This window comes from Tiliqua scincoides, chromosome 1 (genome assembly GCF_035046505.1).
Source record: "Tiliqua scincoides isolate rTilSci1 chromosome 1, rTilSci1.hap2, whole genome shotgun sequence".
NCBI lineage: Eukaryota > Metazoa > Chordata > Lepidosauria > Squamata > Scincidae > Tiliqua > Tiliqua scincoides.
Genome location: NC_089821.1, coordinates 176600545 through 176628030, shown reverse-complemented (window position 1 = coordinate 176628030; position 27486 = coordinate 176600545). Strand labels below are relative to the sequence as shown.

The window sequence follows — 27486 nt, the reverse complement described above, 5'->3', positions numbered from 1 at the left end:
AAAGCAAATGTTGTCATGCTGCTATGATTCAGTCTGGCTTGATTTCTGCACATATCATTAGGAGGCACATGGCCACCTTCTCATAGACAGCCACAGCTTGGGAATTGGCACTGCTGGGCATTTTCCTGCTGCTGCCATGAGCTGGAAGGATTATGTGATGAAGCACTGTGGTGTGGCTCACACAGACAATGTTTGCTCTGAGAATCATTGTGTTCACAGTGAATTGTCATTTACTACTATTTTGTTATTATTCCTCACTTTAATAACCTAATCCATCTCCAAGGAGCTTCAATTGGCTATGATGTCATGTGTTTATTTCTATATGGCTGCCATGTTGCAGTGTGTAGAGTGCTGGCCTGTAGAAATCTTGGTTCCAATCTTCATTTCATTATGAAGCTTACTGAATGGCTACAGGTAGGAATTTATGAGGATAAAGTGGGAAAAACCCACAATGCACCGCTCCTTGAAGAAAGGGCACAATGTAAATACAATACTAGCATATGCAAGTCAACCTACAATTTCCATGCCTTGAGGTGGTGCTGTACATGGAGGGTGAGTTCCCGATATTGACAAACTGGGATCAAGGCCTAAAAGCTAGCAATGTAATACTAAATATATTCCCAGACATTAAAGGCAGCACATATACAGAACTCATAATGAATCAATCATATCATCATCAATGGTACTTAGCCTGCATTTTTACCATGTCCTGAATTGATTCGAATAGGTTTGAAACACTAAGGGCGCAATCCTATCCTGCACTGGAACAGGCAAGCCAAGTGGCTTGCACTGTATCCAGCGCAGGACAGGGGCCAGAATCGGCTCAGCTAGAGGCAATGGGAAACTTTTCCTCTTACTCCTGGGCAAGGCACCCTGGCCCTTATGGGTCTCCTCGGACCTGCGCCACCTCCTGAGGTGGCACAAGTCCAAGGAGAGTGGAGCAGCTTGAAGCCGCTCCGAACTCCCCGGGAATGGGGGTTGGGATCTGGCATAACTGCCAGTTCCCAGCCCTGCCTCCTGCTCCCCACCCACCTACCCCTGAGGCCGCCCGCCCTCCCTCCACCCCAGAATGCCTCCTTCTCACCTCCTCCCAGCTGGTCCAATGCAAGGCTTCCTGTACAAGCTGCCACGGAGGCTGGACTCAGCCTCCATGTGCTGCCGCAACTCCGTGCACTGGTACGGCTTGCTCGTGAGGAGGTGCAAATGTGCTTTATGGCACTTTGCGACTCTCCTGGGCAGGTGCAAGGGACTGTGCAGCTTGGGACTGCGCTGTAGGTGAATATTAACAGGAAACAGAACAGTTCCTTTTTTTCTGTTAACGTTCTGTTAACTGTGTCTCCCTAGCATGCAGGTTGCCTGCTTGCTAGTTGCTTTCCTCTTGTAGCATCTGTAAAAGCAAGAAACACGGATACTTGTTAATGAAGAAAACAGAAGGTAATGGGTGGAAGTGGTGCAGAGGGACCGCAGTGAACTGTGGATAACTGAAATCTTGGATACCGAGTCTGTGGATTTTGGGGGGGGAGGGGAGATACCTGTATAGGATTGCAGCCTGCATGACCAGTGTGGGCTGTTGGTGCCTTCAAGTGAAAGATTTTAATTTTTGATCTGAACAGTTTAACCAAATGCTAAATCAAACCAGCTAACCAAACCATAGTGAGCCTGCTTTCTTTTCATCCTATGCAGGTCGCTATATCCTAATGGGCTACCTGATGAGTATTCCATTCTAACTACTTTTCGAATGTCTGGAAACACACTTCAGAAATACTGGAGCGTTTGGCAGGTTCTGGACTCTTCTGAAAAAGAGCAAGTTGGACTGAAGCTTAATGGACAAACCAAGTCACTTGAATACTCATATAAAGGGACCGATGGAAGTCTCCAGACAGCAACGTTTTTGGATTTGCCAAATCTGTTTGATTCCCAGTGGCACAAGGTTATGGTCGGTATAGAAAAACGCGGTGTTACACTTTACATCGACTGCACGATGATACAAACATTGACCATAAAGCCACGGGGAAAGATCAGTGTTGATGGCCATACAACGCTGGGAAAGCTGAAAAACAACCCTCAAATTTCAGTTCCGGTAAGTTTTTAAGAATTTACCTTTATAAATGAAGTGCTATTTCTTGTTCTTGAATATTTTTATGGAGGTAGATTTGCAAATGTGTCATATACATGCATCATTTTTTTTTTCCTAAAGAGAGCAATAAGAGACCTCCTGTTGTTGCTGTCTCTTGTCTTTTGCTCCCTGAGGCATTTGGTGGGCCACTGTGAGATACAGGAAGCTGGACCAGATGGGCCTTTGGCCTGATCAAGTGGGAGGTTCTTATGTTCTAAGAAGTTCTTTAGTTTTGACTTTGGAAAGGGATGATTTTCTAAGAAGCTGAAGACTGGAATCCTGCATAAGCTCAACTGAACAGAATGCAATTTACTTCTGTGTAGACATGCTCATATGGCAGAGGTTCTCAAACCGTGGCATTGCAACAGCCAGAGAGGCTTTCTCTGTGCCCTTAAGGGATAGGTAGGGGGGAATGCAGCAATGCGATCAGGATGACCATGCTCATGGCTTTCAGGGGCATTTTTACACTTACCTGAGCTTGCATTAGCCTTGGGGAGGGGGTGCGGGGAACCCTGCGGACACCCCCACAGGGTTCCCCAAGCCTCATAAAATCTAACAATAAAGATTGCAACCCACTTCCAGTTTGCGATCATTGCATTTCCTTTTCCCCCTAAAGACTTACAGCAGCTCCCGGAACCACTGTCATATGGGATAGGATTGTACTGTAAAGAATCACAATCTTACTATATAAAAACGTTTGGAACAGTGCTTGTATGGAACCTTACAAAAACAGTTATACAACAGGGGAAAGTGTTCCAAAAGCAAGAAGTTATTTAATAGTTGAGACTAAAATGAATGTTGGATTTAATATCTGAGTGAAGATTTTGCATGGCTTCACCTTAATTTGGAACAAAGCAGAATTAAAATTCCCTGACCCTTTACACATTACCATTGAACATGATCATCTTTTGGACTAAACTATAGTTAACAGCTTATCAAAATTAATTGTGCTCTTAATGACATCTTAGGGCTTGATTCTGAGGCCCATATTTGCATACCATTGGCTCTAACTGTTATAAATGTGCCATAAGGTATGCTTACGGCACCGAGGTAAGAGGAAGCACTGGTGCTGAACCAGCAGCAGTAGGCACTGAGCCTCAGCATCATGTGGATGGCCAGCTGGTGCTCCCCCAGCACTGGCCAGTGGTAAGACTTCTCAGGGCAGGAGGAGGTGGGTAGTGGGCAGAACAGGACAGAGGGAGGGGAGGATTGAACTCGGAGGGAATGAACACAGCTACAGCGTCTGCTACTGCATCCTAACCACCCTCCCAAGCCAAGTGACCTGACATGTCTGCTCAGCTCTGTGCCCACTGAAATGTGGGCGCAGAGCCAAGGAGACCCATTGGTGGTGCTGTGGCATGATGCTCCCTTACCCCGAGAAGACCCCGGCAGTAGCCTTGGCACCCACAGGATGCAGCAGTCACCATTTTGGCACTGCTGCAGTCCTGGGCAACAAGGTATTCATGACTGGGATCTTAGAGACCAATCCTATGCATATCTCGTTATAGTCAAAGGGACTTACTCCCAGGTAAGAGTGGATAGGATTGCAGCCCTAGTGATTTATGTTGGTTGGAGTATTTATTTTTCTATTTAGTTCTAAAGTTCACTTTATTCCAAAGCTTCATAGTGAAAACAGCATTACCCTGATATGAAAAGCACAGTTCACCTTCCAGAATGCTTACAACGTGAACATGGAATATGGCCTCCTGGTTATTCAAAAGGAGACATTTAAAAAATCAATCCACTGCCTTATTTTGAATATATACTTTGGTGGAGCCAGAGTTTTGGAATTTTCATCTGTAGTCCTGACACGTTGCCTGTGTCATCACAACTCCAGTGCATTTCCTTTGTACAGGAAAACTGACCGCTGAGTGGTTCTGCTAATAATAATTTCTGAAGACCTTTCTCCAGTCCTTTTCTGCCGAGAAAGTTGGATTGTAGGAACATCAACTGTGACACTGTGCAGTGAGCTTATTTATTTTCAGAGATGAATTGTGATTGGTGTGAAGTACGTAAAGAAAGTGTGAAGTGCTTTCAGTCTGTGATGGACAGAATATAATTTGTACCTGATACATCTTTGTGTAGGCTTTTACACACTTGCGAAAGTTCTTTTTCTACTCTCTTAAAATAATGAGTCATGCTGCACTTTATTTCCAATAATGTAATAAGTTTTGTGTCAAAGAAAGACAAGAGAGGCATTAAAGAATACGTGCATGGCATTTTGAGGCTCATTCTGGAAAACCCTTTTTGTTTAATCATCCACCTTCAGTATACACCACGCTGCTAGTTTTGCAATGTACTTCCTTTGGATTAACTTGATTTGCAACTTTCTAGTAGTCATAAGAACATAAGAACAGCCCCACTGGATCAGGCCATAGGCCCATCTAGTCAGCTTCCTGTATCTCACAGCGGCCCACCAAATGCCCCAGGGAGCACACCTGATAACAAGAGACCTCAATCTGGTGCCCTCCCTTGCATCTGGCATTCTGACATAGCCCATTTCTAAAATCAGGAGGTTGCACATACACATCATGGCTTGTACCCCGTAATGGACTTCTCCTCCAGAAACTTGTCCAATCCCCTTTTAAAGGCGTCCAGGCCAGTCACCATCACCACATCCTGTGGCAAGGAGTTCCACAGACCAACCACACGCTGAGTAAGGAAATATTTTCTTTTGTCTGTTCTAACTCTCCCAACACTCAATTTTCGTGGATGTCCCCTGGTTCTGGTGTTATGTGAGAGTGTAAAGAGCATCTCTCTATCCACTCTGTCCTTTCCGTGCATAATTTTGTATGTCTCAATCATGTCCCCCCTCAGGCGCCTCTTTTCTAGGCTGAAGAGGCCCAAACGCCGTAGCCTTTCCTCATAAGGAAGGTGCCCCAGCCCAGTAATCATCTTAGTTGCTCTCTTTTGCACCTTTTCCATTTCCACTATGTCTTTTTTGAAATGCGGCGACCAGAACTGGACACAATACTCCAGGTGTGGCCTTACCATCGATTTGTACAACGGCATTATAATATTAGCTGTTTTGTTCTCAATACCTTTCCTAACGATCCCAAGCATAGAATTGGCCTTCTTCACTGCCACCGCACATTGGGTCGACAGTTTCATCAACCTGTCCACCACCACCCCAAGATCTCTCTCCTGATCTGTCACAGACAGCTCAGAACCCATTAGCCTATGCCATTCTCCTTATCCACTCTTATCTGCCTTTCTCAAAAAAATAATAGGGTCTGATGGGAATTGCTGGGTCCATCAAGGTCAAACTACATGAAACATGCACTTGTGTGATTTTGCTTCCTTATTAACTTTTCTTAATCTCAAATGCTGCTGTCAAAACATGGAGGAGCTGCTTAAATCATTCCTTTCCTGTATTTGTGCTCCCATCACCTCTAGCTGCTTTCCTGTCCACCGAGGAAAAACACGTGGGATTCCATTACTTGAAATTAGTTGCGTGAGCCCACAGGTGTTCTAGTCAGATTTTATCCAATCAACAACCAGTGTACCAAAGCCACATGGCAGACTATTTTTGAAACTCCCTTCAGTTTCAGAAACCAGTGTGTAATATGGTCTACTAGGGCCAAACATTGCACTGGGCCAGCTTAGAACCTTGAGTGAGCCCAACAACTTTGTCGGCAGATCAACAAAGCCTGGTCATCAAGTTCAATGAGCATTTGTAGATCTATGTTGGACTATGGACATAATATGTAGCTTTGAAAGAACTATAGGTTGAAAATGAATAGAACCAACAGCACCACATTGGCAGGAGAGGAAGCTAAAAGCAGAGAAGCAGTGTCTGCTTCTTGTATAAGAATAGTAGATTGTATACTCTGATGGTGATTGGCTACTCCATAGGTTTTCAGGGCAATCACTCAGTGAGAAGGCAGAGAGAAACAAGGTTCAGCTTAAGGCACATCTTTCATGTGGAATTTAGCTGGTGACATCACTACTCTCCCTAAAGAAGAAGTGGTGCTCCACCCCTGTCATCCTCCTCTACAACACTGGCTGGTTTGGACAATACTTTTCCACCTGATCCAGTCCCACACTTTAAAAGATGTGTGTATTCATGACTTGCACATGCCCTGGCCCATTCCCTCACGACCGGGTTATCCTGGGCCAGTTTCTTTGATTGTGGGTGGGACCGTTCGTCAAAACCTCTCCTCTATATGCACCATTAAACCTACTTTAAAAGTAAATTGCCCAAATTCACCCATTGTGTGAGAGGATGAGACAAGAAATGTGCACACCGTGAGCACACATAACTTGAAACGAGTGGGTTGGTCCAGGTGAGAAAGTATTGCCTAAACTAGCCCTTTAGTTGAAAGTTTGCCTCCTAGTGTAAAATCGCTACACTTGACAGAATTTCAAAATCTCAAGAAGCTTATAGTCTAAAACAGACTGAAGTGGAATATTAATGGAGAAAAAAATGGAGGGTGGGAAGGGAAAGACTAGAGAAGAGAGAGAGATGGATATGAGCATGTATTTAAACTTGGTTACAGCATTATATCTTGTTTATTTAAAAGGTGCCCAGTTTATTAGGTGTGCTTACCTATCATTTTAACCCTATTATTGGAAGCAGGAAATGTATACAACTTGGATTAAACAATGATTTATTAGATCCGCCAGGCATTCTTTCACAGGTTAATAGACGTTAAAGAAAGTTTAACTACTCTGAACCAGTTTTCATTGGAAAAGGAGTCTGTATTGATTCACAAGACACAGAGATGAATTAGTTGCACAGGGTAGATTAGGAGAGTTATTTAGCTATACTGTTGCCTTTTGTTCCCTTCTGTTTTCTTGTTCGAAACAGGAATCATGAGCTAGTGTGTATCAGTGAATGCAGGAATCCAATTCCAAAGTTACACTCCCACAGTCATTGAATATTTGAAGTAGGGGCATGGAGGTGTACTGGCTAACCATGCCTCCCATCTTGAAGTGCCTGCTGGCCATACCCTTTGACCATTGGCATGTCCACTGCCTGTCTGCAAAGGGCAGTGCTGAAAATGTCACTGTTACCCTGCATATGCCTGATCTTGGAAGCTAAGCAGGGTCAGGCCTGGTTAGTACTTGGATGGGAGACCGCCTGGGAATACTGGGTGCTGTAGGCTTATACCATAGTCTTTCGAGACTGAAGGTTGCCAACCACCTACACTTCAAACACTGAATGCAAGGACACCTGGGAGGCATGGCCAGTGGATACATCAGGACAGGGGCACATCGAGCTAGTAATTTCCCGTTCCCTCCTCATGTTCAGTGAATGCAGGAGGGTGACTTCGCTGAATAAGCCTAGTGAAGGACTTGGACCTGGGACAACCACCGTTCAGATACAAGTTCTGCCATGGGCTTGCTGGGTAGAGGTGGGCACATTGCTCATCTTGGCTTCAGTTCCACATTCCTAAAAGAATAGTAGCAATTTTGACTGACCTTATGGATTGATGTGATGCAGACCTATAAGTGTGAAACAAATTATCACGCTTTCTCTGGGAGTAAGTCACTAGTGGCTATTGCAATTCTATGGTCCGTTGAGGGAGTAGAATCAAAACATGATTGCACATGTGAGTGCGTGCGCATGTATCTGAAATTAATCTAGGTCACCCCATTGAAGAAATAGCTTGGGAAAAATTATTGATGCCATTTGACTTGGTATAGAAAACTGTGGTTGTGCTGACCAGATAAACAGGCAAATGTGTCCATGATTCTGCCAGCTTCCTTAATGGAACGAATGGCAGGCTTTTGAGTTCAGGGGTCTCAACTGGATTCCACTTTAGATGCAGCAGAAGGGGAAGATAATTCTTCTTCACTGTGTGATTGAATGGCCTGATTTATATGGTTCATCCAAGATTCAGCAGGTGAGGCAGGGAACAGCAAAGAGGTGGAGTGTCAAGAGTCTCTTGCTTCTTCAGCACAGTGTCTACAGGGAAATATTGGGAATTAGAGGCCTCTTTTACTATTGAAACAACAAGCAGGAGCAGTGCTGGATTGTCTGTCTCAATTGAATTCCACTTTAAATGTAGCAAGGCATAGCCCTGCTGGCTCCTGTAGCTAAAGTACTCCCTTTAGTACTGGATTGTCTATGTAGTTTAAGTGCTATTGCTTTCTCCATTAAAATTCTTATTGCCTGTCTGCAGTTGAAGGGAATTGCTCTATTCTGTTGTTGCACTTCGATTAAACTCATACATGAACTGACCTTAATGGAACTCTGCTGGCATATAGCCAAGGACTCTGGCTTAAATGAGTGGTTGATTTACAGCAGTTATTGGCCATGTGCTTCGGAAGACTTTGCTTGCAACGACAGCCTTTTTCTTACTGTTCTCTTCTGCTGAGCCCTTCTTATTCATTCTCTGAGGTTTATAAACAGGACTACTCCCCAGGATAAATCGGGTGAAAACTGCAGACATTGCGCTCAGGTCCATTAACCATACTGATTGGTTTACTTGAAAACCATTACCACTGTTTCAGAGACCACAGATCTTTTCATATAAAGGAAGAAACCTGGCCAGATTATCTTCTTATTGGAAATAGTGTAAGAACTGTAGACATCCTTGAACTCAGCTGCATCACCCACTAGATGGCAACATAACCAATGAAGTCCACTGGCAGATTCTCCAATAGGGAGAGGAGCTAGCTAGCTAGCTAGCTAGCTAGCTAGCTAGTTTTCTTTCTTTCTTTCTTTCTTTCTTTCTTTCTTTCTTTCTTTCTTTCTTTCTTTCTTTCTTTCTTTCTTTGGTGATAATAGAATAAAAACATTTAACACAGCTTTCTACACTTCTCATTATTGTAAATAATAATAATAAAACCCCCAAATCTGTAAAAAAAAAAAAAAAAAGAACAAAAAACTGGAAATGCTGCAAAACAAACAAACAGATAAATAATGGGTTGGATGGAGCGGGGATGCATGGGTAATGATTGTGGCTGCATCTGCTGACACTATAACATCTATATCATCTACCTAATACACTTTTATTATTTATTTATTTTTATATAAATAATAAATTTATTTATAAATTTAATATAAATAAATTTATAAATAAAAATAATATAAATAAATAATAATTTATTATTATCATTTATTTATTTTATTATTTATTTATTATCTACCTAATACACTTTTATTATAAAGACTTCCTCTGTCTTTGCTGGAGAGAAGGTAGAGTACCTCAAGACATGAGGGATGCAAACATCATCACGCTGTACAAGAACAAAGGTGATGGGTGACTGCAACATCTACCGTGGCATCTCTCTCCTTAGCGTTGTAGGAAAGCTGTTTGCCTGAGTTGCACTAAAGAGGCTCCAGGTACTTGCAGAGAGCGTCTATCCAGAATCGCAGTGTGGATTCCGAGCCAACAGGTCCACCACTGATATGGTATTCTCCCTTAGACAACTGCAGGAGAAATGCAGGGAACAACGACAGCCACTTTTTATAGCCTTCATAGATCTCATGAAGGCTTTCAACCTGGTCAGCAGAGACGGCCTCTTCAAGATTCTCCCCAAGATCAGATGTCCACCCAGGCTCCTCAGCATCATCAGATCTTTCCACAAGGACATGAAGGGCACTGTTGTCTTTGATGGCTCCATATCAGACCCCTTTGACATCCAAAGTGGAGTGAAGCAGGGCTGTGTTCTTGCGCCAACCTTGTTTGGGATTTTCTTCGCTGTCCTGCTGAAGCAGGCCTTTGGAACCGCAACAGAAGACATCTATCTCCAGACCAGATCAGATGGAAAGCTCTTCAACCTCTCCAGACTGAGAGCAAAGTCCAAAGTCCAGCTGAAATTTCTGCGTTACTTCTTCTTTGCCGACGATGCAGCTGTCACTACCCACTCTGCCAAAGACCTCCAGCAGCTCATGGATCGTTTTAGCAAGGCCTGCCAAGATTTTGGACTGACAATCAGCCTGAAGAAAACACAGGTCATGGTTCAGGATGTGGACTCACCTCTGCGCATGAACTTGAGGTTGTCCATGACTTTGTGTACCTTGGCTCAACGATCTCCGACACTCTTTCTCTCGATACCGAGCTAAACAAGCGCATCGGTAAGCAGCTACCACATTTTCTAGACTCACAAAGAGAGTCTGGTCCAACAAGAAGCTGACGGAACATACCAAGATCCAGGTCTACAGAGCTTGCGTCCTGAGTACACTTCTGTACTGCAGCGAGCCATGGACTCTTCGCTCACAACAGGAGAGGAAACTGAACACTTTCCACATGCACTGCCTCCGACGCATCCTCGGCATCACCTGGCAGGACAAAGTTCCAAACAACACAGTCCTGGAACGAGCTGGAATCCCTAGCATGTATGCACTGCTGAAACAGAGACGCCTGTGTTGGCTCGGTCATGTTGTGAGAATGGATGATGGGCGGATCCCAAAGGATCTCCTCTATGGAGAACTCGTGCAAGGAAAGCGCCCTACAGGTAGACCACAGCTGCGATACAAGAACATCTGCAAGAGGGATCTGAAGGCCTTAGGAGTGGACCTCAACAGGTGGGAAACCCTGGCCTCTGAGTGGCCCGCTTGGAGGCAGGCCGTGCAGCATGGCCTTTCCCAGTTTGAAGAGACACTTGGCCAACAGACTGAGGCAAAGAGGCAAAGAAGGAAGGCCCATAGCCAGGGAGACAGACCAGGGACAGACTGCACTTGCTCCCGGTGTGGAAGGGATTGTCACTCCCGAATCGGCCTTTTCAGCCACAATAGACGCTGTTCCAGAACCACCATTCAGAGCGTGATACCATAGTCTTTCGAGACTGAAGGTTGCCAACAACAATACACTTTTAAAGCAATATAATTATAATTTATAAAAAATGTGGCCTTGGAATAAAAACATATAACACTGCTTTCTGCACTTTTCTTCCTTGCGAAAAAACAAAATCTGAAGGGGAAAAAAATTAAGAACACCTCTACCAACAGAGAGTGCAACTGATGGTAGAAAATGTTTGACATTCAGATTCTAAGAATTTTGGGGGCAGGGAGAGAGTACATACATGCATATTTATATGCTGCACAAATATGCTGTTTATTGCAGTGTTTGAAGGACAGACTTGTCTCCCCCCCCCTTACTGTAAATTATGTATTCTGTAGGGAGGTGAAATTGGACCTGGGTGGTAATGCTAAACAAAACAAAAAAATTTCTGCCTATTAGTCGTCATGGAGAATAGCACAATATGAAATGGCTTTCTGTTGGAAGCAAGTCTCAGTTTCTCAGAAAACACAAATGGCAAGCATTAATGCCTACCCCCATTAATGCCCCATTAATGCCTACCCCATTAATGCCTACCCCCAATCTGGCCCACGGGGAGCCCCCAGTCTCCAATGAGCCTCTGGCCCTCTGGAGCCCTCACTGGTCCGACACAACTACTCTCAGAATGAGGGCCGACTGTTTGACCTCTTGTGCATGCTGTGGGCCAAGGGCTTCCTCCACCTCTTGCTGTTTCACATTTATGAAGCAGAAGCAGCAGCAAAAGAAAGGCCAGCCTTTCTTTGCACAAGGTCTTTTATAGGCCTTGAGCTATCTCGAGACCTTCATTCATTCATATAAGTTCCATCTCTCATATGTTCATCTATGTAAATTTATTCAAATTTGAAATGTAAATTAATTCTTTTTTTCCCTGGCCCGGAACATGGTCAGAGAAATGATGTGGCCCTCTTGCCAAAGAGTTTGGACACTCCTGATTTAGATAAAGAGAGGGCAGACTTGAAATCAAAGAAGTGATCACCCAGCTCTTTCAAATATGCCATGGTCAGACAATTAGAATAGTCCTGTTGCTGAATCACTACCTAAAGATTAACTTCTGCCAATAAAGTAAGCACTTGTGTATTTTTGTCTCTACTCCTAGTTTGAGATCCAGTGGATGCTGATTCATTGTGATCCTCTACGACCCCAAAGAGAAACTTGCAGTGAACTTACTGCCAGAAGTTCGGTAAGAAAATAGCTAAAAATTAGTGCTTTGTTTTCGTGCAAGTGGGGAACATATTTCGTGCATTTGGGGGTGGGTAACGTGTTTCTAAAGTTGCTAAAGTGGACACTGACAAAACATCTGGTTGAGCTGGGAACTTTCATTGCCTAATTATTATGTTCATACCATAGATCAAGGCAAACATTTCTGCAGAGGTGCCTGGTAGAAGCTGCAGGGCAAAGGGTTAAGGAGCTGATGTTATTCAATCCCTCCTTTGTAGCCATCAGGTTTCCTCAACTCCCCCTTACCCTCCTCTACTGCCATTCATTAGCAGAAGGAACTGTGCCTACTGCAGGCTGCATCTTTCTAGGGCTTCTGGATGATTCTTTCTGGGGGTGATTTTTTTACATCTAAAATTCATCTGCGGCATTTGGAGGGGTGTCCATGGCTAGCTCTCTGCCAGGCAAGGGGTTTTCCTGCCTCCTAGGGGTTTTCCTGCAAGTCATTTGCCTTTGCCTGTCTCAAGTAAGTTTTGCCTGACTTTCTCTTGTTCTTTTCAGATAAGCCAAACAATCGTCAGGGTAAGTTTTAAAGATAGGATGCTCGCTTAGCACAGCCAGTGAAGTGTTCTCGCATGCTCCTGGCTCTGCTCCAACTTCTATGCACCTTTCTTCCCTTTTGGGTTGGCACTCAGGGGCCCTATCATGTGTACATTGGCAATGATGTTTTTATGTCAGAAAATATAACGCATCTCCCTGCTTGTGAGCTTCCTGGGCATTTGGCTTTACTCTGTTGGAGACATTGTGCTTGGTGAGATGGACCTTTAGTTTAATCCTGCAAGGCAGAAGGAAGTGGTGGGGGGAGGGCATCATTCAACTTCTGTGTCGTCACACTCCAAAGTGTGTATATTTCTGGCCTATATAAAGTTTCTAAGCACCAAATGGTTGAATATTTCCCCCCCCCTTGCACCTCTCCTGCTTTGAACAGAAAGTTTTGATTTATAAAATCTTTCCATTCAGTTCATTGCAAATGATCATTAGGGAAAAATACCTAATACTTCATGTGTTCCCATTTTTTTGGGTTTTGTTTCCCTTTGTTACCCTTGCTTAAACAACCCTGCTGAAATAAGCTCAGTCAGTGGAATTAAACACTGAATTAATTGTCAGAATTGGACTTACCATTAATGTTTATGCACAGTGAGATTCTAATTCATGTAATGATTGTGGAAACAGGAGAGGATAGCTATACTGGATTAACATAAGTAGCGTATAACACTATTATTATTGTTGTTGTTGTTTGCTATTGTAATTTAGTGGTAGTGATGGGTTTATTAGAAATATATATATTCTACTGTTTCATTTAAAAGAATCCACAAGATAGCTCATAGTAATTAAAATACAGTATAAATATATATACACAAGGAATTATACAGTTATTGTTATGCCAAATTGGCCCATCAAACCAGACTCTCAAGAGACAGGAAACTTCTGCAACACTAGGTTCATGTTACAGTGTCTTGTGAAGATGCCAAGTTTTCTAGGAATAAACACCTTGTTTTCTATAGCTGTAATGTAGGAAAGGGTCTTTGCAGTTGTATGACATATACTTTGCATGAAGAAGATCTCAGTTTGAGTCCTCAGTGGCTGCATTGAAGCAACTTGGAATGCGATGGGCCCCTACTTAGTCTTTGCAGAGCTACTTCATTCTAATTAGAGTTGATCATAGTAGTCTAGGAGAGCCAGTTGTCTGGTGCTCTATAAGGGCCCAATCCTATCCAATTTTCCAGTGCCAGTGCAGCCGTGCCAATGGGACTTGCGCTGCTGCATCCTGTGGTGGGGAGGCAGTCACAAAGCCTCCTCAAGGCAAGGGAACATTTGTTCCCTTACCTTGGGGCTGCATTGCAGCTGCACCAGTGCTGGAAAGTTGGATAGGATTGGGCTCTAAGGCAGCACCTTAAGTGCTATGCTGTACAATAAGAAAAAAAAAACACCTTCCTTTTGAACAACCTGTAATGCAACAACTGAATGCTCTCATTTTGGGGCTGAAATAATAAAGTCCAAAAGAGCAACTTCCTAGTTTGTTGTAGCAGAACCAGTGAAGGGTCCCCATGACACCCTGAAGGCTAATACACTTATTGCAGCATGGACCTCCATAGATAGTGCCTGCTTTGTCAGAAGCAAGAAAAACAAGCAACACGGGGGGGGGGGGGGGGAATGAAAAGGTACTGTGATGCCCAAGAGACAAAGTGGTTTATTGTGCTGTGCAATCGTTTATGCTACAGGCGAAGATGGCTTTTTTTTCTACAACCTGTTAGAAGAAAAATGACTCTTTTGAGAAAGCTGGTGGAGAGGGCAGGAAACCCAATAATTATTGCTAGAGTTGGAGTTCTTCTCACAGCCTGCAAGTGAGATGGGAGAATAGGTTCTCCTGAAAATCGCAGTCGGTGTCAGTGGCTCACCTCTCTGAGAAGTGTGAGGGCAGAGAAAGGGGCCTGGCAGAGGCTTACTCCACAAAGCACCTATTGTGATGTTAACCTTGCCTGGCAGCTGGAATTTAGTCATAAAAAGAAAGCAGCAGCATGTGTTGTAGAACTTGAGGTCACTCTCCAAACTTATTTTTGAAGAATTGCTCACTTGGCACACCGTGGAGTTTCACAAGGACATAGTGTTTTTGGATGGGATAGAGATTTTTTTTTTTTTTTAAAGCCAACATGGTGTATTTTTAGAAAAGTTTAACAGGGAAAACCATTTTTCAGAGAGACACAGTGGGGAGTGTTTGAAAACCTTCTTCCTTATGCAAGTCTTTCAGAAGATATATCTGGATACTTAGGTATAATGAGAATTCTAGTTATGCAGAACATGGTGAAAGGTGGTGCTTATTTACAGAGGTCAGCTAACTTTCAGCAATTATGGATTTTGCAAAGGAAGAAAGTTGGTGAACACCTGAACTCCTGATCCAAAGGGTGTTATTTCATTGCATTTTACTATTTTATCAATCACTGTTGGGGAAAGGCCTCCTTTCTTCTCCAGAATTTCTGAAAATGTAAAGTCTATTAAGCCTATATCCTCCCTACCACCAAGTATTGCCCCAAAGTGTTCTGTCTCTCTTTGCATACAGTTTGCCACATAAATGGGCACAACAGCATTGCATTGTTCTGTGCCATAGTATCATGTTTTGTGAATTAAATAAGGAAAGACGATCAGAGCAGAGCTTCGAGAGTCTTAGGGCCCAGTCCTAACTGATTTTCCAGTTCTGACACAGCTGCAGTACAGCCCTAAGGTAAGGGAACAAATATTCCCTTACCATGAGGAGCCCTGTTGGCAAGGCTGCATCGGTGCTGGAAAGTTGGATAGGATTGGGGCTTTAATCAAAGAAGAAATACAATTAACTGGTACAATGGCAGTTATCTGGTACATCAGGAGAATAACAGAACTCAGGCCATGGATGCTTTCTTTCAGAAGTTTCCATGGTTTCCTTTGGTTCCAGCTCCCAATTTTCTCCTCCTTTTCCCTCTATGTGGCATGATGTCCAAAGTAATCTCTTCCGCTGTCTAAATGCTCTTTTGTTTCTTGCTAGAGAGGCCCCCCAGGTCCACAGGGCCCCCGTGGCCCTCCAGGTCCCGCAGGAGTTCCTGGCATTGATGGCATAGACGTAAGTGTTTTTTAGGTATACCTTCAACTGTGCAGTGTGTCACAAGCCAGCACTTTTGAAATTCCTCCACGTAGTCATATACAATGACCTTGCTGTCCTTCTGAGTATTTAATGTATTGTATTGAATATTGTATTTAATGTGTGACACTTGAGTTTGGCACTTTGTCATAGTACCTTTTTAATCTGCTGTAGAAATTATTTACTGATGAATCCTACCAAGAATCCTAGGTGTTTATTCCAAGTCATGTATTACATGGGCTATTGGCATGAACTAAACTTTATCTTTATAGCTAATTTTATCTTTAGCTATTGGCATGAACTAAACTTTATATATTACGTGTGTATTAAAAGTGAAGAGGAATTGTTCTCATTTGTGAAAGGGTTTATGTGAGATTAATATTTATAATCTGCCATGGAAATGAAAAGGGTTAGTTTGTATAAGTAACATTTGAAATGTTCTGGAATGATAATGATGAGATAAGTGATTCACTATGTTGATACGATGACAAGTTTTCCTGGGGGAGGAAGGAAGATAGTGTAATGGTAATGTGTTGGGTATGAGTGTGTGCGCGTGCTATTAGTATAGAAATAGAATGAGTATGAATTGAGGTTCTCAATGTTTTGTCTTTATCGTTTGTGCGTTTCATTTTTACGTAAAATATACATATTTTGGAAAAAAAAGAAATCCAATGGGTTTGTGTCAGATGTATTGATTTATTCAAAATTTCCATCCCACTTCCTCCTCCCTCCTAATTTTGGAAGCTCAAGGTATCTAACAGAACAGAAATAATATAATATTAAAATGAAATAATACAGCCATATAATTAATGCACTATTCCCAAAATACTGTTTTAAAGACCCAGTCCTTCACATGGCACCAGAATGCGTATAGTAATGCAGCCATGTAGTTCTCTCTAGGGAGGGCATACTGGTGCCACTGAAAAGGTCCTGCCTGTTGTGCCCGTGCATTTGAACCTCAGTTGTTGTTATAACATGCAACAGGAATAATATGGAACTATTAATTCATTAGTAACCCTGCATGTACATTTTTGTAGGTATGTGTGAGTACAGGGGTTGGTCAAGTGGGCACTGACTTGGGTTCATGCCCATTGAAGGGCCCACCAAGCCTGACTGACACTTGCAGCCTCAGTACTGATGATGGTGGTAGTACCCAGTGCTCAGCAGGGGTGGGTGGAGGCAGGGCCGACCCCTCCTATAGGCTAGATGAAGCTTCAATCAGTGGAGTGGGGGAGGGGGAGAACTGAGAGGAAGAACGCCAAGGAGAGCAAGTTTGTAGAGGGTTGGGGGGAATGACTTGTCTCCTCCTGTAGTGCCACTGCTGAAGATTGTGGCAGTGGAACTTCAGGAAGAGGTAGTAGCTGTTGCAATCCTGTTCACAATCTTCTTGCTGCTGCTTCTTTTAAACTAGCCAGGTGGGTAGGATGCTGGGAGTGAAAGAGGCTTTGTTTCCAAGTTCCTCTTACCCAGCCAGTTTAGAGGAAGTGGCAGGCAGTGGCAGAGATGAGGAGGAAGTGATGATGAGCGGCGTTGCTAGAAGGAGAAGAAAAAAGAGGTGGACCAAACTTGGCTTGGACCAGTTTGGTGCCATTTTGGCTTGGACCAGGCCTGGGTGGGGCACCATGGGAGTGCATAGTTCTATGCATGTAAGTGCGCATGTGTGCGTACGTGCGTGCGTGCGTGTGTGTGTGTGTGTGCGTGTGCGCACGCACAACAAAGAGCATTAGGATTTCTCCTTACAATGACTGAATTAGTATTTTACAAGTAGAATTCTGAATGTTACTGCAAGACTTAAAGCACATTTTACTTTTCCCTCTCCTCTTTCACTAGGGAGACAGAGGTCCCAATGGGCCCCCAGGCTCTCCGGTAAGTGGCTTTGCATGTTTTGGTCAAAGAATAGGACTGAATCTGTGATGAGAATACAGTATCAGCAATGCCTGCTTCTCCTTTCTGCATTTAATTTATTGCTGCAGGGTCCAGATGGTGAACCAGGTAAACCAGGTGTCTCTGGATTGCCAGGAGTACCAGGAGCTGATGTGAGTAGAATTTCACTCCTTTTGAAGTAGGCAGAGCCATTGCCCATGAGATACAACAACATATTTGAAAGGTCTGTGGTGGTGATTGCGACCCATGCCCTTAGCTGTAGAACACAATTTGAAACGGGATGTTTCTAAGGAGTTAAAGTGTCCTTCTGGAGTGAAGCCAGCGGGAACTGAACTGGCTGAGTGTATGAGCTGCTGACCTCTATTCCCTAGGGAGGGTTCTTTCTATCCACAGTTCTCTTGGATTCAGATAGCAAAGGAATTGTGTGCACTGCAACGGCTCTTCTTGCTGGGGGAGCATACAGTAAGCAAGAAATGGCAAGACAGGGGAGACCATTAGGAAGGAGGTTAGTGAGGCTGGGCAGTATTGCATAGCAGGAATCCATAGTTTGGTTGCCACAGCACCTGGCCCTGTTTCTAGTCTTTGTGCTCCTCTTCCTGACCATTGGCAGTTTTGAAGCTCCTATCATTGGTTTCCCAGAGGATGGGTCACAGGATATGCACCTAGCAAGCCATGTTTTTGTGTGGCTTCACCTCCCCAAGAAAAGAAGCAAGGCAATAAGATTCTTCTTCAGAGGGGTTTTCTTGGTTTTTCATTTACATTTTTTGTAAAACATTTTTTTTCCTGCTTTATTTTCATGTGGGTTTGCAATTTTTGAAAGGAGCACTAATGGCCAAATTCATGCCTTGGTCACAGTAAATTAGTTGCAGGCTGTGCAGCGTGGCCTTTCCCAGTTTGAAGAGACACTTGGCCAACAGACTGAGGCAAAGAGGCAAAGAAGGAAGGCCCATAGCCAGGGAGACAGACCAGGGACAGACTGCAGTTGCTCCCGGTGTGGAAGGGATTGTCACTCCCGAATCGGCCTTTTCAGCCACACTAGACGCTGTGCCAGAACCACCATTCAGAGCGCGATACCATAGTCTTTCGGGACTGAAGGTTGCCAACTATTTAGTTGAGGTATAGGTAAATTTAAATTAATTGGACAACTAGTTCAAACTTTATGCTGGCATGTAGCTCTATAGATGGTGGGGCAGGGATCAGCTTTGAGACTGAGAAAGCACTTAATGACTCTATGATAAAAAGAGATGAGAACATCAAATCTTTTTTTTTTTAAGGGAGGGAGTCATTGGTTTATGGAGAGATTGTAGTTCAGCTTTGTGCTGGATCACTTGCTCGGTATACACAGTCCCAGGCTCAGTTTGTGGCTTCTCCAGCAAGTGCACCCCCCCCCCCCACTGAAACTCTAGAAAGCTGCCTTCCAATCAGCATGGACAAGACTGAGTGAGATGATGGACCCTCAGAACTTAGTGGCAAACAGCTGCAGGCCTTGAACAGAACAAATTTCTCTCTCTCACACACACTATTATTTATTTATTTATTTATTTATTTATTTATTTATTTATTTATTTATATCCCGCCTTTCTCCCCACAGGGACCCAAGGTGGCTTACAACAATGGTTAAAAACGTAGATTTAAAACATAATTTAAAAACAAGATAAAACATATTTGCAAAATTTTTTTACCAGTTTCTTCTAGAGAGCAAAAAGGTGATTATTATCACACTTAAAATATGTACCTTGTTTTCTAAGGGACTTACAGGCCCTGATGGATCACCAGGCCGAGCTGGTCCAAAAGGACAAAAGGTAAGACTGAAAGCCATTATTAGGTTTTCTTGCATTTTCTCATCTTCTGGACTTCTGTGCATAGCCAGACATTTTACTTGCTGTTGATGCAGGGTTGTATTACTGTATTTGAGAACTGGGTACTGCCACACCCTTCTTTAAAAATAAAAAGTCGCTTCTTTCACTGCCTCCTTGTTTTTTGTCCCTTAAAAATAATATAGAATATTTTTTGCAGGGTGAACCTGGGTTGCCTGGAGGCCGTGGACTTCCTGTAAGTAATAGATTTTTATATGGTATCTATTTAAAAATCAATTCTATAAATTGCTTTTTTACTAGAATGATAAAAAAAAGGCCGGGAGAAACCATCTTCTTTCAGAATGCCTAAGGGAGTTTACAGTGAATCTAAAATAACAGAAGAGTACAGAAAGTAGAACTGAAATCTTGAAATTAGATTTAATTGCTTACAGTCGTTCCAGCATTTATAATATAATCTGGAGAACTGGCCTTTAAAAGTCTCTAGTATTTAAGAGTAGAAAGCAATTTCTTACGTAGGCATAATACAGTCCTCTGCCTGGGACCCAAAGGGCCATTGGTGGAGTTCTGCAGTGGGTTTTTCTGGCCTTCCATTCCCACTGCAGCCCCTTGTGATTCCTGAAAAGTTTAGAGGACTCTAAAGGGGATTCAACACATCGTATAGGGCTGTAGTTGGAAAGGACAATTGATGACACTTCCCCCCTGCATGAAGAAGCACTTTCTGCTCACACATGGGCTTCTTGGGATCTCAACTTCTGTCCATCTTCTGATTTATTTCAAATATTTATATATTAATGTAAGTCCCAAGCCGATGGTGCAAAAGCTGCTCTGCCATTCTTTAGGCCAGGCATGCCTGTGCAAAGGGCTGGAGGCCCCGCACAGGCACAAACCTGCTCCATCATCCGTAAGTCAAGGGCAGTTTGGCGGAGGACAGGGATAGGGCTGGGCTGGGGTGGTTCAGGGCAGTGGCATCACTAGGGTTTGTGTCAACCATTGCAGGAGTCAGCGTGTCACCCCCATGATGGACCTCCTTCCATACCAGACAACCCAGAATACACAGCCCAAATGCAGTGGCATCACTAGGGTTGGTGGTCACACCATTAATATTATTTTAATATAGAATAGTACCGGTCACCCAACAAATCAGTAACCAACAAAAAAACCAGTAGCCAACTTGATGACACTCACACAGTTGAATAAGAGTTCTAGTGTCAGCTCTTATCCATGGAAATGAGAGCTGATTCATGCTCACCTTATTGGTTCCCTAATGTGTCGTAATAACACCTCATTGTTTCTCAGGACAGTCAGTCTCATTGGTCAGTTTTGAGATGAGAAAATCCACTTTTTCTACCATAAGGCAGTCGTCTTTTCCTTTTCTGGTTTTTTGGTTATAACTTTTGATGGAAAACAGATACTTCAATGGGGTTTGTTTCATTGCATTCTGCGTGAAATTCCCCACTGAATGATATATATCATGATAGTATTATTAGAAAATACCTAGATTTTCAGTTTTGGTCAGTAGTGGTGTGAAGTTGTATTTGTTCCACTTTATATCCTTGGGGTTTTTTGTGTTTTTCTTTCATGGAAAAGTTAAGAGGGAGAGTTTACTTTAAATGAAGAAGTAGGGAATTAGCATTTTCCAATTAGGGAGCGGGATTCAGCAGGAAAATAAGTACTCAGGAATTTTGTGTTATTTGTCTTGCTGTTCTGGAGGAGAGTTAGTGCGTGAAAGAACTCACCAGTTAGAGAATTATAGGATCTTAATTTAGGGATTAAGCTTGTCTTTTACCAATCATTTTATAAATCTTTTGTAGTTGTATTGTATCGACTGAATTTGAAGTATTGTATAACCACTTTATGTTTATACGTTTTAATTGTGTTTTACTTCGCAAAGGTAATTTTATTCTGCCAATTTAGTTGTAATTGGTTTAGTGTTTTATTTTCCTGTTTTTCCCTTTTTATAGTATTAAATTCTTATTTGTCTTTTTTCTCTTGTTTGGGAATTATTGGGGGTGATAACTCCCCTTTCTTCCTAAATTTTAGTAAAAGATAATCTTAGGAAAGAGATAATCTTAGGAAAGGCTCTGCCTAGGGAGCCATTTGGGAAAGCCTGGGCTGGTGGCAGTGCAAAGTATCAATAAGATTTTCCACACTTGGCCACGACAAGTGGTGTCACTCACACACACACACACACACACACACACACACACACACACACACACACACACACTTCTGTCACCTGGTGTGACCTGCACCCCTAGCAGCACCACTGGTTTGGGGACAGGGAGGGAGAATCTCAGCAGCAGCTACACTCACCAAGATCCTATCCCCCCCTTCCTGGACCAGAACCTGCCCCCAGGAGATTCCCCAGACTTACACCAACAAAAGAGTCCAGGGAGACCCATTGGAGACCAGGCAGCTGCTTATGCCTAATAAAGGTTGATTTGACTTGACTTGACCAGGCAGCCTACAATGGCTGACTGGTCCCCAGATGGCCCATAGCATACAGCGTGGGCCCCTTCAGCAACACTGCATTCTCTGGACTATTCTAGGATAGGACAGGGCTCTGAGGTATCTTTTTTGAAAGTACTGAAGATTAAATTGTAATATTCTTTATGGACCTTAATAAAAAAAGGATTTCGGAAGCTGATGGTGAGCAGGGTAGTATGCTATAAAATGAAAGCAGCAACAGTGATACATGTTTATGAAATTGTTGATCCATAATGATGGCAAATTACTGTCGTTTGATAGAAAACGAAACTGAGATGGCTGGTAAGCAAGTTCTTGCAGATGCTCGTTTCTCAGTGGAGTGAATTAGCAGAGCATGTGGTAAATGACTGCTCAGAATAGCTTTCAGCAGGGGCCAATTTTAGCAGACGGAATGGATGAAAGTCACCTTGAGTTCTAGTGCTGTACTGAAGTATCAGAATAAAACCAAGTTTAAAAGAAAAAACTATTGGAAGTTAAATATAAGTGTGATATTGTACATGTCAACACTGCCTGGCCCTATCAACCATTCCACCAGTGATTGTATAGGGCATGGCAGAACGACTGCTCTTGAATCCCAGAATCCATTCCTTTGTGTGGATTGTTCAACAACTTACATGTTACAGACTCACTGAAGGCTGCACTTTGATAGTGGAACTGAAGCTTTGGAACAGACTTTATCTTGAGTAAAAAAGAGCAGGAAGGAGTGTCTTCCACAGGGCAGAGCAGTGCAAGAGCCTGTTGGAAAGATGGCTCTTATTACAAAAGGGTTAAGTATACTTGCCTTTCATAAGCTTTGTCTGGCTCCAGTGGAAGTGGAATTTATCTTCCTGAGAAATTGTGTGCACACAGGCTCTGCACATGCTGTTAGGACCTCTGCAAAAGGTGCAAACTGCCTGTGCATATGCTGTACTCAAATTGCCCATCAGTGCATTACTGTCAGGATTGGGGGTGACCAGGGTAGTAGAATTTTTGATTGTGTCGTAGACTGTGAGGTTTGACTACTTTGGAATGTTTCCTGAAATAAAAATGTCATTTCTGTAGATAACTAGCATATGAGAGATAAGTGTTTATTTTAGTGGGGGAAAATTCAAATATGACACCCCTCCCCAAACACATTCATTCTGAATGGAATTCTTCCAACATGGTGGTAGAATTCTGGGCTGTATCTGTCCATATGGTAGTATGGGATGGTCACATCTAAATGCTCCGCTAAATAAAAGCATGTCTCCCAAATATGCTAGTTTTCTATAGGAAAAACCTGTGTAGAGGAGGGGAATTTGATTACCCGATGAAATAACCTCTATTACAAAGGTAACCACAGTTAAAACTACTTGGAAGTAGCTAGCTGTCTCAAATACTTAAACAGCTGAAAATAATAATTATTCCACAGAGTGTACATGTACACACACACACACACACACACACACACACACACGTACGTTGTTGGATGTAATAAAGTCTGAATATAGACAAATATAAACAGTTTCTGAACTTTGTGTATCTTTGGTTTTTTTGGCAGGGCAAAGGAATTCTTGGACCTCCTGTACGTACAATTTAATCAACATATTAATTGCAAAATATTGTAATGTTTTATAATATAAAATTTGATGTAATATACTGAGAAAACATTTCAATGAAATGACCAATGAAAGATTCAACTCTTAAGATTAAATTGGTCCTTAAGCTAACTCTTCTGTTTAGTCAAAAAGAGCAAATAGTATCCTAGAGACCGTTTTCCTAAGAGTTTCACCAACTAAGATAATGTCTTTTCTAATGCAGGGACCTCCTGGTATAGCAGGACTTCCTGGAGAAGTGGGAAGAGTTGGGCCACCAGTGAGTACTTCTCTGCATAAGTCCTATAAATCACTGACCTTTATTTTCCTGCTAGTTTACATTTCTGTGCCATTTACACATATTGAGGATGAATGGGTCTCAGCAACAACTGATGTAATGTACTTGACAGCTAAGGACTACAGCAGGGATGTCAAACTCATTTCATATTGTGGGCTGCATAGCATTCATGGCACTTGCTCAGTGATGTCAATAAGCAGGAAGTTACATCATTAAGCAGATGATGGCCAGAAGTAAGCACTTTGTTCTTGCATGGAAACTCATTAGTTGCAAATGACAGAAGAGAAAATGTACAAATCTTGTTCATATGTTCAAGATATGAGAGAGCCCAATTATCAAGCTGGGAGCATCCAATTATAACAGGGGATGAATTGCTTCCAGGGGCCCATGTGGCCCCTGTTTCCTGGAGGGATCTGATTGGCTGCTGTGGAAAACAGAATGCTGTACTACATAGATGGACTTTTATTTAATTAACAGCGCAATCCAACAGGCCCTTGGGTTGGCGCAAGTCCCTCACGCCAGCCCAGGAGGGTCACAAATGTGCTGTAAGGCACGTTTGCACCTCCTTGTGAGTCAGCTAGGCCGGCATGTGAAGGTGCACAGGATTGTGGAGGCTGACTTAAGCCTCTGCGCTGACTTAGGCTTCAAGCCCTGTGTTGGCCGAGATTGGCCAACGCCAGGCTCTGGGGTGGGCGGGGAGAAGGTGGGAGGGAGGCAATCCAAGGTGGGGGGAGGCAATCCGGGTGATGGGCGGCCCTGGGGGCGGGGAGGTGGGGCAGGAGGCGGGGCTGGGACCCTGCAGTCATACTGGGTCCCAACCCCGTTCCCTGAGCAGTGCCACCTCAGGAGTTGTCACAAGTCCAAGGAGACTCATTGGGGCCAGAGTGGCTTACTCAGAGGTAAGGGGAAAAGTTTCCCCTTACCTCTGGCTGAGCTACTTTGGACACTTGTCCTGTGCTGGATACAGTGCAAGCCCCCTGGCTTTCCTGTTCCAGTGCAAGATAGGATTGCACTGTTATTTATTTAATAATTTTTATTCCACCTTCTCCCTGCTTACATGTGCACCCAAGGTGGCTATAAAAAATATTCTGAAACGTCATTAAAACAATTTTTAAAAATTAGTACATTAAACAAAGCCGTCAGCGCACATAAAACCATAATGCGAGAGCAATAAAAACCAGCAATTAATTGCAGTCATAAAAATGGTTGTCAGAATAGAAGTGGACACATAAAAGCAGAGCAGCGATGCTCAATAACAGAAACAATAAACCATCAGTGATCATAAAATGACAATAAAGGCAGTAATTAAAACAACAAACAGTAAGGGCCCAATCCTATCCAATTTTCCAGGGCTAATGCAGCTGCAATGCAGCCCCAAGATAAGGGATCAAACATCCGTTTACCTTGAGGAGGCCTATGTCTCATCCACTGCAGGATGCAGCGCATACCCCATTGGCACAGATGCATTAATACTAGGCACTCAAACACTCAGACAATAAGCAGCAGTAAAGTCCAAGTCCCATACCCACCCAAATCATAATGAAAATGCTAAATGAAGCAAAAACATTTTCAACTCCCACCAGAATACTTCAAGGGAAAGATCAGTTCTTAGATCATAGGGAGGGGACTTTCATAACTTTGGTGTCTCCCTAGCCTTCTCTGTCAAGTGCAGCACACACTAACAGACCCCTCAGAGATGGACTGGACAATATAGGAGAAGACAGACTCGCAGGTACTCTGGTCCTAAACCATAAAGCACTTTAAAGTTCAAAACCAGCACCTTGAATTGGGCCCGGAAACAAATTGCCAATCAATGCAACTGCTGAAGCAGTGGTCCAATGGTGTGGAATCACCAAGCCCCTATAACCCCACAGGCTGCTGTGTTCTGTGCTAATGGCAATTTCTGGACCATTTTGGGGGGCAGCCTTATGTAGAGCATGTTACTGTAATGAAAATGAGATGTCACCAAGGCAAGGACCACTGTGATAAAGTCTTGCTGCAGCTCAGGTACAGCTGCAGCTGGCACAATAGCCTAGCTAGGCTAAACCCTCCCTCTCAAACAAGAGATGGGTAAAATTCTCCCAGATGGAGCTGATCACACAAATTCCCATATGAATTCCCATGTGGATTTGAACCACATTGTTGCTTTGCAAGCACTGATTCCCTTGATGGCTGCATGTGGGTTTTATTTTTAGTGTAAATTAGCATTTAAAGGTAATTTCCATAATTCTCTAATAATGATGAATAAAATCAAATGTTTTAGCATTTTTTATCTTAAATGAAAGAGTTAAAAGAAGCAAGGAATACAAGTTACTATAGCTTCTCTTCTCCTATCATAATGGTTATTTTTATATTCTCTGGAACCAGAGTTTTCTTGCACTACAGTGTTATTAATCTCTTCTTTGGGTCCCCTGTGCAAGCTCCAAGTCATTACTGACCCTTGGGGTGGTGCCACTTCCATGACACTTTTCTGGCAGGCTATAAACAGGGTGATTTGCCATTGCCGTTCCAGTCATACTACTTTTCTCCCAGCAAGCTCATTTTACCGATCTCAGAAGGATGGAAGGCCTTGAGCCGGCTACCTGAGATCCTGGCTTCCGCTGGGATCGAACTCAGGTCCTGGGGAGAGTCCTTGGCTGCAGTATTGCAGCTTACCACTCTGTGCCACTTGAGGCTCTCTTTGGGGACATCATCGTTTATCTGAACGTGTATCTGAATATGTTGAGCACATGTCTGCTTTATAGTTCATTGATGGGAATAATGCACTTCTAAACTGTTTAGGGTGATCCTGGAAAGAGAGGCCCACCAGGAGTACCAGGCCCTCCAGGCCCTATGGTAAGTTAGAAAGATAAATTTATTAAGCTCAGAACTATTGCAGAAATTATTCTGTCAAATATATAGTCTCCCCCCTCCCCACACACTTTGTGATGATGTAATTGAGATATGACCCTAAACATGCAAGTGAAGCTTTGGTTTTATTAGGCATAGCGCATATAGGGCATAGCGCATAGGGCACAAAATGGCCCAAAACCATGGTGGAAGGGTAGGGGGACATTAGTGCTTTGCCCGTTCTATAGAAGTAACAAATGGCTTCCTGGGTCATAGAAAGATGAGCAGATTGTTGATAATTTTGAGAATGTTGGCTATTGTAGGAAACTGTATTGATTCCATTTTTTGTGTTGTGTTTCTGGTCATGTCAGGCCTCTTAAAACTGTTGTTAATCTTTTTACTTCAGGGAACAGTTGGACTTCATGATGGAGATCCATTGGTAAGATATGTACTTTCACCTTCAAAGGTAAAAAAAGTTTTCCTTTTTAAGCTTCTTTTCCTCATGAACCTAATTTCTGGCTTCTTTGCAGTGTCCCAATGCTTGTCCACCTGGCCGACCAGGACATGCTGGGCTAATGGGCATGAAGGTAAAAGAACTGAAGTGATTAAATACGTTTTAATTTTGAATGTATATTGAATGTGTTGTGGGGGTGCGGCAGTAATGTGAGCAATGGAGCTAGTGATTGGAAATCTGTAATCAGATGGTTACAACACCAGGGCCAGGGGTGACCCCTTGCTCAGTAGGCAAAATGTCAAAATAATGTCTGTTTTCTGGAGTACAGCTGAACCTTCTTGACTTGGAGGACTCTGAGTATCAAACTTTTTCTGGCTCTTTGGCTTGTGAATATAATAGGACATCTCTTACAACCCAATCCTATGTATGTTTACTCAGAAGTAAGTTCCATTGTAGCCAATGGGGCTGACTCTCAGGGAAGTGAGCATAGG

At 43.1% G+C, this 27486-nt stretch overlaps 1 protein-coding gene across 1 annotated transcript in view; it reads left to right on the top strand.

The window, feature by feature from the left end:
* Positions 1 to 27486, top strand: part of LOC136646447 (collagen alpha-1(IX) chain-like) — a 76937-nt gene that overhangs the window by 8955 nt on the left and 40496 nt on the right. The window contains exons 5-17 of the mRNA XM_066622704.1: positions 1684 to 2080; positions 11945 to 12028; positions 12565 to 12585; positions 15581 to 15655; positions 17504 to 17539; positions 17647 to 17709; positions 19306 to 19359; positions 19574 to 19609; positions 23381 to 23404; positions 23641 to 23694; positions 26494 to 26547; positions 26948 to 26980; positions 27072 to 27128. Coding sequence (XP_066478801.1) covers positions 1684 to 2080; positions 11945 to 12028; positions 12565 to 12585; positions 15581 to 15655; positions 17504 to 17539; positions 17647 to 17709; positions 19306 to 19359; positions 19574 to 19609; positions 23381 to 23404; positions 23641 to 23694; positions 26494 to 26547; positions 26948 to 26980; positions 27072 to 27128 — 988 coding nt within the window. The remainder of the gene's footprint in view (positions 1 to 1683; positions 2081 to 11944; positions 12029 to 12564; positions 12586 to 15580; positions 15656 to 17503; positions 17540 to 17646; positions 17710 to 19305; positions 19360 to 19573; positions 19610 to 23380; positions 23405 to 23640; positions 23695 to 26493; positions 26548 to 26947; positions 26981 to 27071; positions 27129 to 27486) is intronic.